The following is a 12,492-nucleotide window of genomic DNA, read 5'->3' as shown; positions in this document are numbered from 1 at the left end:
CAAAGAAATGGAGGCAGGAGAAAATTTCCTGCTGGAGTGAAGCTGTGATGGAGCTAAAAGAGTAATAAAGCATTTCTGGGTGTCTATGCCCTGAGCTGGCTGTGCTACATGCACTAAGGTGGTCTGGTCTTCCTATCACAAACCCATCTCAGATTTTTCAAACTCATCTTCAGGCTGGTCTTAGAGCCTCTTTAAAATTTCTTCCTTATGAAGTTTCAGCAAAAATAACTTCAGCAGTTTCCAAGAATGAGATTAGGGAAATTTACATTATTCCATCATTTTTTCCAGTGTGTTTGGTTGGGGTTTGTTTTGTTGTTTTTTTTTTGCTAGCGTAGGAAATTATACACAAAATTGACATTTAAAGAAGCCAAGGTCATAAAATCAAGAACTCAAGAGTTAGGAAACCGTATTACTAGAGCTTGCCTGCACCCTATTCTTTAATCTACTTTATATGCAAACAGTTCAGTTACCAGCTCACGGTACAATTTTTGATAGGGCCCAATGCCTCAGCCACCCCAATGATGATTATGTTTGTTATAAGAACAAGCCAGGGCACTATAATGTAGAAAAATTGACTTCTACAGGAAATAAACTTTGTCAAAGTTGAATGAATAAGGCAGCAAATGGCAAGAAAAGCAAAGCAGTCCTGGCTGAAGCAGCTGAACGCTGCACTGGAGAAGAGGATTCAGCTCTGCTGCTGCCTTGGACTGCTTGGGAGCTACCGAGTAAATCATCAAACCCAAACTTTCCACCACCAGTTCCTGATTTCTCGCATCTGTCCTCCATACCCAACACTGGAGGTTGGCAACGTAAGTTGCCGAGGCACTCAAAACTTGGAGTTTCCACTGAAACTTGGAGTTTCAGTAGTCATTGGACCTTCAATGTGGATAACGTGCTGTCATTTTGAGTCATGTCACAGTCCCAGACCAACCCAAAACCGGTGGCTGTGCTGGACCTGGACCTCCCTGAGCCTCATTTCTTCACCTGTGAACTGGGACAACACTATTCTCTCTCTTTGCAGAGGAACTGTAAAAATATCATGCAGACCCACAACCTTGTATACATATATAGGCAAGTGGAGGTCAGGGGAGGACTTGGGTATTACAGCAGTAAGCACCATAGGAAAGCCCAGCAGTCATTATTAATTCCATCTTCAAGCACGGTTTGAATACAGCTCAACAAACGAAGCACTGAAGAATGAGGGTAAGATAAAATATTGACTAGCTGCTCCATCATTGTCTGGTCTGTGCCCTAGATAGCACAAGGGTAGTTTGGAAAAAGCAGAATGAAAACACCTAATAAAAGGCTGGAGCTTTAAGAATCTGAATTTTTAAGATCATTTTAATGCAGGTGTACGCACCTCTCTGTAGAGAGTCACATATAGACATGCACATATAGAGAGATTATATAGGGACATTATTCTACAAATATACAGACATTTCTCTGTGTGTACCTAAGACTTTCCTGAAACATAAACAAGCATCTGACACCTAGTGCAGCCCCTGATGAGAATTGCTCTCTCTTCTCCATAGAGTACGACCAGTAATTATTTACCATTAGTTCTTATCGGGAAGAGATTCAGCTGGGATGTAGTAAACAAGAAAACTGTATAGATTGTTCAATATAGCCTGGCTAGCTCTCAACTCAGGTAAGAAGTGATTGGATCACACCTCCTGGATATTTCAATCACAGTTTTTATCACCGGGGAAAAGCACCTTATTAACCTGTACTTGCTCAGGTCCCTTCCATGTCCATATATGCAACGCTGTCAAGATCATACGAGTGCCCCTTCTAGTTCATGTTACCATGCTTCGAACCCTAAACTGCTGTGGGGTTAACCGACTAACAAGACGGAGACCTGAAGGGTTCATTTAGACTAATGACATCTTGAACTCTGCTACCTTCCTACCTGCCATACATTTTTTTTGCAACAGGGTAAAGGCTCCCTCTTCCCACGACAGAAACATCTGACTGTGGCAAAAAGATGGTCCTAAAAGGCAATGCTGGTGATTCGCAAGCAAAATCACCGTGTGTGAAAAAGAACAGGGAAAAATCCTCCGCCTGGATTATTTCACGAATTTAGAAAAACAAAACAACCCAAGGAAAAAGGCCAAGTTAAAACTGTGGTATTTTTAAAGACATGTGCCCTACCACTGATACGTTTTCTGGCACGTCTCACATCATCACCCCATTCCTGTGACTCCTCCACCATCAATAGGAGTTGTGTGCATCAACCCAGGGAGCCTGAACACCGGGCAGACCGTATGTGAAAAGCACCATTTTTTTCGTTACGGCAGAGAACTGAAGTATGCAACTAGCACATACTGTAAAGGCATTCAAAATACGACAAAAAAATTGTTCAAATGCTTTCAATCTGCAGAAAACAAATGCTCTCTTCACTGACTGCTCTGTGGCAAACTTCTAATTCCATCCAGAAAATCCAGCATTCCCAGTCTGGGCTAACGACCATGCTACCAGACATGAGTTTATGTTTTTCATGCACATTTCATGTATTCCCACATGCTGTGTTGCTGCCAATAATTTATGACTGATCTGCACCCAGCCTGCCCTTCAGCATTTTATTTAATCTCTGCAACAGTGATTTACAATGACTCATCATTAATACAAAAATGTACATGTGTGTTAACAAGTTTGGAAGAATCTAAGGAGGAAGGCAAAATTTTTTGCAAGTCGTGGCTGAATGACTTATGAGCCCGCTGAAGACAGGCAAAGCTAACCAGAAACGATATGTTAGCTCTTCCCTGCAGCAAACAATTTAGGCAAGGAGAGCTGCTTCTCCTGCATACCGCCTTAGAGGAAAAGGGATTCAGCAAAAGGTTGGGAGAGGGTTGCCCCATACCGCCCAGGATTTGGGAGGAGATGAGTAGCTCGTTGGTCACCCCACGGCTGGATGTCTCCTGAGGATGCATGCTGTGTGTGCAACCTGCACGCTCAGCCACGGCCTCACAGCCTCCTCGTTCCTTAGCATCCGTTACAAAAAGCAGGGGCTGAATGACCGTATTTTGGCATCTCTGCCCACCACATATGGATACCTGTTATTTAAAAAAGCCCCGAGTGGCTCTATAGTGTTAAATCTTCATGGGGCTGGGAAAGGGAATTGTCTCAATAATTTATACAATTGTAACACCACAGCAGAATTACCAAACTAGCTCAAGCAGAGGAAGCTTGCCCTACATCCGCAAGACTTCAGTTATAATGTATTTTGACCTACTTTTTTTTTTTTTTCCTTGCACATAAGGAACTTATAAAAACACATCTGACACAAAGCCAAAGTAAAAACTCCTCAAATCTGAGGCGAGATGGGTACTGAAAAACACCCTGGAAAGTCACTCGGGAGAAATTCCACCAGCTTTAGTTCAAAGCATCCCATGTTCATCATCTCGAAAAATGTCTTTGATGGCCCATCCTGAACTGACATAGTTGCCCATGCCAAATCCTGCGCTCCTGGACCCCTCCGAAGGAGCCCACACTCGCTCCACCCATCGTTAAATAAGACCCCTGACGAACATACACAGCTTCTCAACTGGCCAAAGCACCTATCGTTAAACTGAAGGACAACCATATAAATTAGGCTATCGCCTGGATAAAGGTTGGAGGACGTAAAGCTGAAGCAAACACTAATTTTTTTCTGGCTGAGCCAAAACACTGTGGGTTACGTTTCCTTATAATGCAGATTTTCTATTCAGTGCCTTTTATTCCTCCGTTTTAAAGTAAGTATCTTGGAAGCATACTTCACATACACTAAGTATTTGGTATTTTCCTTTATTCAGTGTCTTAAAGGGCTTCAAAAAATTGATCTCCCAGGGCTGCTGTGGGGTCACAGAAATTGATAACCCTTACAAGCTATGCTTATGTGAGCCTGCCTGCGTCTCCCAGATAGTGCACTTTGTAAATTAATCCTCCAAAGGCAAATATATTGTAAGTAGCTTGTTATCTCTAAAGTACTAAATTGAAGAATACATGGGATTATATTGACAGAAATTACATTTTCTGTAATGGGGTTTAATATATCTGAAATCTCTCCCATAGGCTCCTACTCTCTCTAAGAGAGAAGGGTTTGTTAATGTAGGTGCAATGGACATCAAGACCAAATTTATTCACTAAAATGGATTAGGCCATGTAATCAGAGCTTCAGTAATATTAATCTCTGACACTTATTGAACGGAAAAAAAATACTTTTGTCTGCAAACTAGCATTCCTCCCTCCCTTTTCCCCAGAAGGCTCGCCATTTGCCTTGGCCATTTTCTGGGTATTACTTCAAAGAGGATAAAGTTTCCCATCATAAACACTAATCTAAAAATATTAGGACAATTAATTAGATACACTTAGTTTTACAAGGTATTAGATTGCAATACACTTCAAATATGACACTTGTTCTGAGATAGTGGGAGAAACCTGCATTTCGATGCAGTAACAAAGGGTAATAAATCAAACTTTTTTTTTAAGGGTTTGCTGTTGTGTTTTTATACTTGAATCACGAGTAATTTTCACTGGTTGCCTTCACCACGTCCCGGACAGTTAGCAACCCAAAATCCACTGCAGAAACAGCACAGATCCCGATTTCCTTCAAACAAATTGCTACTACAACAGATCAGGGGCTCCAGCAACCCTTAGCTGGAATAAATAAATAAAATTGCTCCACACCGTACTTCAGCAGCAAAAAGCCAGGCTGTTGTCAAAGTTTATTCAAGCTTTCAAAAACTGGACTTCTAAAACAAATCAGTAAAGAGATAGAAGGATGTCAGTCAAAAAAGAAAAACCCCACTAACAACACTGAAAAAAGCATGACAGCATCCCAAAATAACAATACGCTCTGCAGAAATGGGGCCAATTGTCCCTTTTTTTCACCCCACATCTCAGCCTCTTCCAAGACCAAAGTTCTCGAAATGGATGAGGCTTCCTATTGAAGAAGACACATCCTCAGCCAGGAGGAGGACTGGTACCCAAATGCAAATACACTGAAATCTGCCCAAGCGATGGGAAAATAAATATGGCTTGTTTTCTGTGGTAGCAACCTCCTTGTTCCCATAAGTGGAACCACTCACCTGGCTATATCCCTTTTGCATCAATAAACTGCTGGGGGGGGGAGCAGACAAGGGCAAGGTGTGTCTTAAAAAATGCAAAGCATTAGCCGGAGGGTGCCAGCGGCTGTATAGAAACACTAAGGAAAATTACTTACCAATTGTTCACTTGAAGTATAGTGAGCCCTGTGTCTTGTGCCAACTGCTTTTTCTGTTCTTCTGAAGGGTAAGGGTGCTATAAGACACCAAAATAAATATATACATTTAAAAAAATGCTTTTTTTGCCTACTTTTTATTTTAAAATAATAAATAAATAAAAAAACCAGAAGCGTGACATCTATTATTGAAAGGTGAAAATGCTGAGGTGTGTCACTCTTTTATAATTATTAATGGGCTACTACATCACTTAATTAATGGCAGTAAAAGACAAGCCAATTATAAAGATTAGTGAAGTGGAGAAATAACTGCTTAGGATACTGGCAGTACCTTGATACTCAAGAAGGATATTTGTTGCATTAGCTGAAAGTTTTTGCACTTGTCTCCAGTGACCGATTAGAGTCAAATAACCTTTTTTTTTTTCTGTATTTCACAGAACAATAAAGAATGTGATAAAGCACTTCTCTGGAAAACTAAAACACGCTGATGTTTTCTGAGATAGTGAAGACAAATCTTGCCAGTGCCCCAAAATAATTTGCAAATAAGATCAGCATCCTGAACATAAACAAACGCCTGGGTTTTGAATGCAGGCCAATGCAAGGTCAACGATCAGCACATTTTTGCCTGACATTAACATAGCTGTGCTGCACTAATGCTAAGAGACAGAAAATAAATACTGGTTTAATTGAAGATAATGTTAAAATTCAATCCTAAGCTAAGTTTCTTGTGAGAACTTGATTGCTTTCTCAGAAAATTCGCTTCTGCATGAATACAGATTGCTTAATAAATCAACAGCAAAAACCACATCCAAGTTTGAAATTCAGAAATATCATTTCTGTGCTTTCCCTCCATGTAAAAATGTCACTGTCCCAAAAGGGAACGGCCAAATATTGCAAACGTAACAATCCCCGGGAAAAACCCTGTTTTGAGGATCTGGCTCGGCTCCTAACCTGGACACCCAAGTCTCGGCACACATTGGATTCAGACCTGGTCTGCTACAAGGTACTTAATAACATTTCAATAAAGATAATTTGACATAACTGGTTAGACCTATCCCAACATCCCATTTAGCAGTTCGTTGTCACAAAGTATTTGCTGTTATACACACATCCCTTTTTTTCCCCGAAACATTCCCATATTCTTTGGATGTATTCTTTGGTGTAATATTGCACGACATGTAAACCGAAACCTTGTAAACCGTAAGAATTTAAAACCTCGTAAAATTCCACAATCTTATTGGTATCGTAACTATTTAGCAGATTTTATATATTCTTGTAAACAGCATAATCTGACATCCAATGGCTATGTTACATGCCTGCATCACCTCACTTTACCAAATAGGAATTTTTGTTGTAACTCGGACAACTTCCCTTTGCCCAACATGCCCATTTCAAAGCCCACCGCCGTGGCCATCGGCTCCAAAAGATACAGTATTTTTCACCCAAAAATGGTGGGGAATTTCCCATTCTTTTAAAAATACTGTTTTCTTGACAATAAGCCCACAGATAACCTGCACACCTGTAAACCACACCCTGTGTTTTCTGCATGTACGTGAAACAGCTCCAGAAGTGCACAGTGGAAGACACAGGGAAAGGGATTTTACTTCTTTTTTACGGGTGATTTGCATTTTACACGTGCAAAAATATAGCACGAATTTTACAGTCCGCCTTATATACACATTCATCCACAACAAACAGTCGTACTTGACTTACGTCCATCTATCTGAACATAGCATTTTGCTTCTCTTCAAAAAAACCCCCTACAGAGATGATTTGTAACATTTTCATCTTTATAGCTTACTTCCCATTTCATTACTTTGCTATCAAGCGAGGACAAAATTATTCTTTTTTTTCTTATTTCGCTTTGCCACCTTACATGTGATCTAATTTTAAGTAATTGAACAAACTGTGTCTAATTTCATGCAGCAAGCAATAATTACCAGACAGCCTCTAGCTATTGGAATTGAGAACTCTGTCTCCATTAAGCAATTTTCAATTGTTCTGGACTTTTTTCCAAATAGACAAGACTGGATAAAATTAGCCATCAGAATAATACACTCACTGTAAAAATAATTGCTTTAAAAGTCCCAGCCCCCAAATTCCTCAAATTGCGGTATGTTTAAAGTAATCTGATTTTTTTTTTCCATATCCTAGCACAGCATAAACTTTTAATTTCATGATAAATCTATAATTGCCATAATCACATGACAGCCTGGGACTTCACGTAGCTAATCCCTCTTAACTAAAGGTTCACAATGCGGCAGGCTTTTTAACTATGGTTTGGTGTGGTTTAAAATAATCTTAAACGCTGGGCATCCTTATTATATAAGCTTTCTGTGGATTGTATGAGTTGTTCCTTTGTAGGCTAAAAAAAAAAAAAATAAAAATTACTTGACAAAGAATCAGCATGCCACAGGCTAGGTTGCTATAAAAACATTCAAAGCCTTGTTGCATTCCCACCCACAGGGCTAGGAAGGCCTGCGCTACAGGCAAAGGCAGACATCACATTGCAACAGAGAGAAAGGGGGAAACCCTGAGAACTGCCATTTTATGAAGAAATAGGAAATTCAGTCGAAACTGTTGCTGTTGGTCTTCATTTCACCCATGCAAGAACGACAGGTGCCTTCCAAAAGCTTTCTAATGGTTGTTTAAAGGGATAAAGACACATGTACAGAGATATGTGTATATGTATTTGCATATATATGTATATTATATTTGCGTGTATAAAACATACATAAATATAGATTAAAAAATATATATATCTTAGTCAAATGGTTTAGTTTTAGGCAGTCCTGCAAGGAGCAGGGAATTGGACTTGATGATCCTTATGGGTCCCTTCCAACTTGAGATATTTTATGATTCTATGAAATACATAAATACAGAGATATGTAAATATATATGGAAGTGTGTGTCCAAACCCACTGCACTGACTCCAGTTGGCAAGTCCACCTATCACTCTGGATCACTTTGGGATATCAAAGCAAATTGTACCACTGTTCAATAAACAGTGACTTGAGACCTTTACTTTGATGTGTACATTAGCTCCTACCATTATCTCTTAAAAGCTTAATTATTTGCAAACAATTGATCAAGATGGGAATTGGAGAAAAGAGATGCCGGACCACCGGGAGAGCTGCAATGCATTAGGAGAGCAAACAGAATTACCCTTAGGTCTTATAATCAGAATTAACGATTGGGACCGTACGTGGGGCAGCGTGAGAAGCTGTAACGCTCTTGCTGGAGTGTTTTCCATTTGATCTGCATTAACACCTCGAGTGAAAGCCATAAAATGGTGATTACAGATGGGAAGGCTGACCCTCCTTCCCAGAATCAGCCCAGCTTGTGTATACTGGAAGACTGCAGACAGACTTTCTTGCCAAGGCCAGAGGAAAAGGGCAAATCCAAGGGGAAAAAAAAGTAGGAAGCAGACAGGTTAAAAAAAAAAAAAAAGGCATTTGAAAGAATAAGGCTGACAACAGATAAGGACTCTGAATCCGGCTCCGGTATTTTCTGATCATGCCTGCTGCTGCTACAGCACTACAGAGCAGCATCCACCGAACGGTACGAGACCTAGTGCTTTTCCCTTCCCATAAATCTAGTGCTGAAATGCGGATTGTTTGGCACCATTAATGTGTTTTTGAGGCTCTGTGGTATTACTTTTAATAATGACTTAGTACAGAAAGTGATTGCTTAATAACACCATCAAAGTCTGCATGCAAATGAAAATTATCCCTGGGGGATTTGCCCAGGGTAATATGAACAGTTAAGGAACATTTGAAAAGGTAAAAATAACTATGCAAAATATGAGTCAGAGCAGTCGTTTTAGCAGTAACAAAGAAATCAAAGTGACAGAGAGAAAAATGTAACTTTCCATCATATTCTCTCGTCACTGTTTTATGAATGGTATTTAGAGAGCAGCACTCTTAATAAAAGCCCCTTTTTAATGCAGCTGAGACAATTTGTAGCAAAACAAACAATAAGACTTTTTTTTTTTTTACCACCTTTGACTACAGCCGATGGATAAAGTCTCCAGTAGATACAGATGGAAAGCATCCAAGTTTCTCTCTTAATGATACCCCTTGTCCAAATGTATTCCTTTCCTCAAATTTTCCACCCCAGGCTGCAAATGCTGGATGCCAGGACAGCGATAGACTTTATCTTATCTGTAACCCGGTATCAATAACACTCCCTCCCTCTCTGCCTTGCCCGCCGCAGCAGCGCATCGTGACGGTCGCAGAAAAATATGAAAATAATCCTGCCCAGAGCTTACTGCTGCGATAACGGGAGGCAAAACCGCCCCTTCTCACCCCCCAAATTACTGATTCCTCGTGGCACCAAACCACCCCAACACCAGCGCTGCCAGCCAGCCCTACCACAGCAGAGAGGCAGAAGCAATCCCCAAGCAAAAGGTTGAACGTTACAATATAAGGACGTCGTGGCAACCGTCCAGCGTTACCCTTATCGCGGCAGCGCCGTCGCTTGGCCGACCACACCGGGAGAAGCATTTCGGAAGTCCTTTTATCCCCTTCCTCCAGCCCTCTGCCTGCTCCAGAGCTCAGCGTAATGCACCAAGGCGAGATGACCTTGAGCTAAACTCTGGTAGGTGATGGAGAGAAACTACCCCCTCAAAATGTATGCTCTCAGGACTATCTATTAACTGTTTTCTAACCTCAAAATAAAAAGAAAAAAACTGCCCACACGATGATTTTCTTGTTTCTGAAGAGCAACCCAGCCTACACCTAACTCAGTAACCAGAATAAAGCCCAAGGTTCAGCCTTCCAGTGACAAACTGCACGTCGATTTTATGCTGAGCTCTGAATCCCTGCTTTACCCAAACTTGTCCAGGGTTAGCTAAGGTAGCAGCGCAGCAGTTTGGGTCTCTCCCCTTCCCCTACCTCCTCCTGGTTTGCGTTTGAACTGTTTACATTAGTGATCAAGTTGATCTACCGTAAATTATTTTTTTTTTAATATCCATAATGCTTTCCTATTGTCTCTCAGCTTTATGAATTAGTTTTACTGTTGCAGTGAATGCTTTTTTGTCTCCTGACTGCACATTATCAAAGGGACACTTTGTGCCTGCCATTTGCATTACAAAAGCAGTGCATGGTGTAGTCTAAGAACAGAGCTTGAATTTATAGCAGTCGAGTCCTGGATCCTCACACATGCCGGCCTCCGAAAGAATAACGGGGGTTCCTGCATTCGCAAAGTAGCCAAAAAATGGCCGGATCACTATCCATAAACCCACAAGATTTCAACCTGCTTTCTTCATCGGCGCATTTAGAGGGAGTGATAAAGAGAATGCCTTGAGTCCCCTTGCCTATTTTGCAGGCTGTGTGAATGGGTTTACCGACCATCCCTGCGACCCGCTTTATATTCAGGCGAGGCTGTAAAAAATTTGCCAAGTTGAGGTGAGCTGCTAGGAAGGGGCGGAATCAACTCGGAAGCTGCAAACTCAATCCTTTTATCCCATGGGACCGGCTTGCACGTTGGAGGAAATACTAAACACCGTGAAGGAAGTTGTTTTATTAGAAATGCATCTATGAGGCTGGGAGGAAAAAAGCCTGTGCAAAGTTTGCACGGTCTTTTCCTTGGCCGAAAGCAGTGAGTCAGCCTGATAATGCTGTTGAAGTGCGAGCTGGCTTTGGCATTTAAAACTCCTCGTTGCTTTTTCAGTGCAGCAAAGAAACGCAGTCTATACGACACGGTCACGCTGCAGATAAAGCCAGCCTTTTCCTCCTTCAAAAGAAAATATTTCCTCAACTTATTATAATAGTTTAATATCCCCACAGTAAGAGTTTTTTCATGGCATTACAGTTAATAAATCCTGGTGCTGCCAGAGTTATTGAACTGCAAACTATGAATGCAGTATCAACAGGCGTGCTTGGTCTTGTAAAGTTAAAAATGCATCAAAATATGCAAGGTGACAAGATGCTGCATCCCTGTACTGCTACAGCAAGGCCATACGCTGCCACTCGACTTCTGGCATCACCCAAATCCTGTGAGATGGGGCTCTGAGACATTGCCCATTGCCTCCCTTACAAAAGGTTTTGCAGGTTGCTTTGGCAACCCTGACAAAAAATAAAAGGTGAGGAAAGGAGGCAGAATTGGACTCTCCTAAGGCAAACACAGGGCGTAAAGTACAGAGCCAATATCTCAGACATTTTAACATCTGAACGTGTGCTCACAGCACAACCTGATTAAACAGGGGTTGGGTTGGTTTTGCAGGCAGGGGGGTGGAAGAGATGTTTTATTTGCAGGGGCTTACGAGGGGGGAAAGGGGTACTGGCAACAGCGATACTTTTTAATGAAGGAGTTATGCTGGGGAAAAAAAATGCTCTGTGCTTCTCTTTTTTTTCCCATTTGCCCTTTTGTAAATAATTTTCTTGCAAGAGTTGTCTGTGAACAAGTTTTGGCACTCGCTAACATAAATATCCTTTCCAAGGCTGATGGAGAGACATGGTATGGCTTGGGATGCGCTGCCAATACTTCTCTGGTGGCCCCATCAAATTATTCATAATGCAAGCACTCATTAAGGAAAAAAAGTTCAGATCATCCCTTGCGCAGGATATTACAGAAGTCAGAAAATGGAAAAACCTTTAAACTCATCTAATCCATTCCCTGGCTGCTACAATATTATTCCTTCCATACCATATATTATTACCCACTGCCTTTTCCAGTTGAGCTTTAGCTCGTCCAAGCAATGGTGCTTCTGCTATTTCCTTTTGGAGACACTCTGATAGACCTCACTGTTTGGAGCTTACTCTGGCTCCCACCAGCTTTCAGTTTAAGTCGAGTCTATGCAGACACTCCCACACCATACCTGCGTAACTGAGCAGAGCTTTTCCCATGTTAAACATTCCTTTAGTGCCTGTATGTATGTGTGTGCAGAAATGCACACACAGTACTTGCACACGTGTTAACTTCTCTTAATACACTTAAGAAGTGATTTTTTTCTCTAGTGTCAAGATTATTTGTGCTAATGTGACATAGGCGATGTGCTTTCCCATCCTCTGCCCTGTTTCTCTCTTCCCCCCCCCCCTCGCCCCAGCACAGCCTAAAAATAACCAAGGACAGGGTAATTAAAAGAAAAATTGCATCTGAAAGATCAGCAAAACTCTCTTCATCGCAGCACATGGCCAGAAACAATGAAGTACAACATCCAAGTGACACCGAAGGAAGTAAGGAAATGCATCATCTGCCTTCCAACCATGTTAGAGCTAAAATTCACATCCTTGAAACCCGGCTTTTCAGTTAAGCCAGCACCTTTATCAGGCAGCCATGGAAAGGCAGGAAGG

The 12,492-nt window shown here is 41.3% G+C and overlaps 1 protein-coding gene across 5 annotated transcripts in view; it reads right to left on the bottom strand.

Moving 5' to 3' along the window:
• MEIS1 (Meis homeobox 1) overlaps window positions 1–12,492 on the bottom strand; it is a 110,841-nt gene that overhangs the window by 18,434 nt on the left and 79,915 nt on the right. For all 5 annotated transcript variants that reach the window (XM_072857375.1, XM_072857373.1, XM_072857376.1 and 2 more), the window contains one exon: window positions 5,201–5,277. In XM_072857375.1, the coding sequence (XP_072713476.1) occupies window positions 5,201–5,277 (77 nt within the window). The remainder of the gene's footprint in view (window positions 1–5,200; window positions 5,278–12,492) is intronic.

The sequence above is a fragment of the Ciconia boyciana genome, chromosome 3, assembly GCF_034638445.1.
Source record: "Ciconia boyciana chromosome 3, ASM3463844v1, whole genome shotgun sequence".
NCBI lineage: Eukaryota > Metazoa > Chordata > Aves > Ciconiiformes > Ciconiidae > Ciconia > Ciconia boyciana.
The sequence above is the reverse complement of the archived record's forward strand: the minus strand, read 5'-3'. Positions and strand labels throughout refer to the sequence as shown.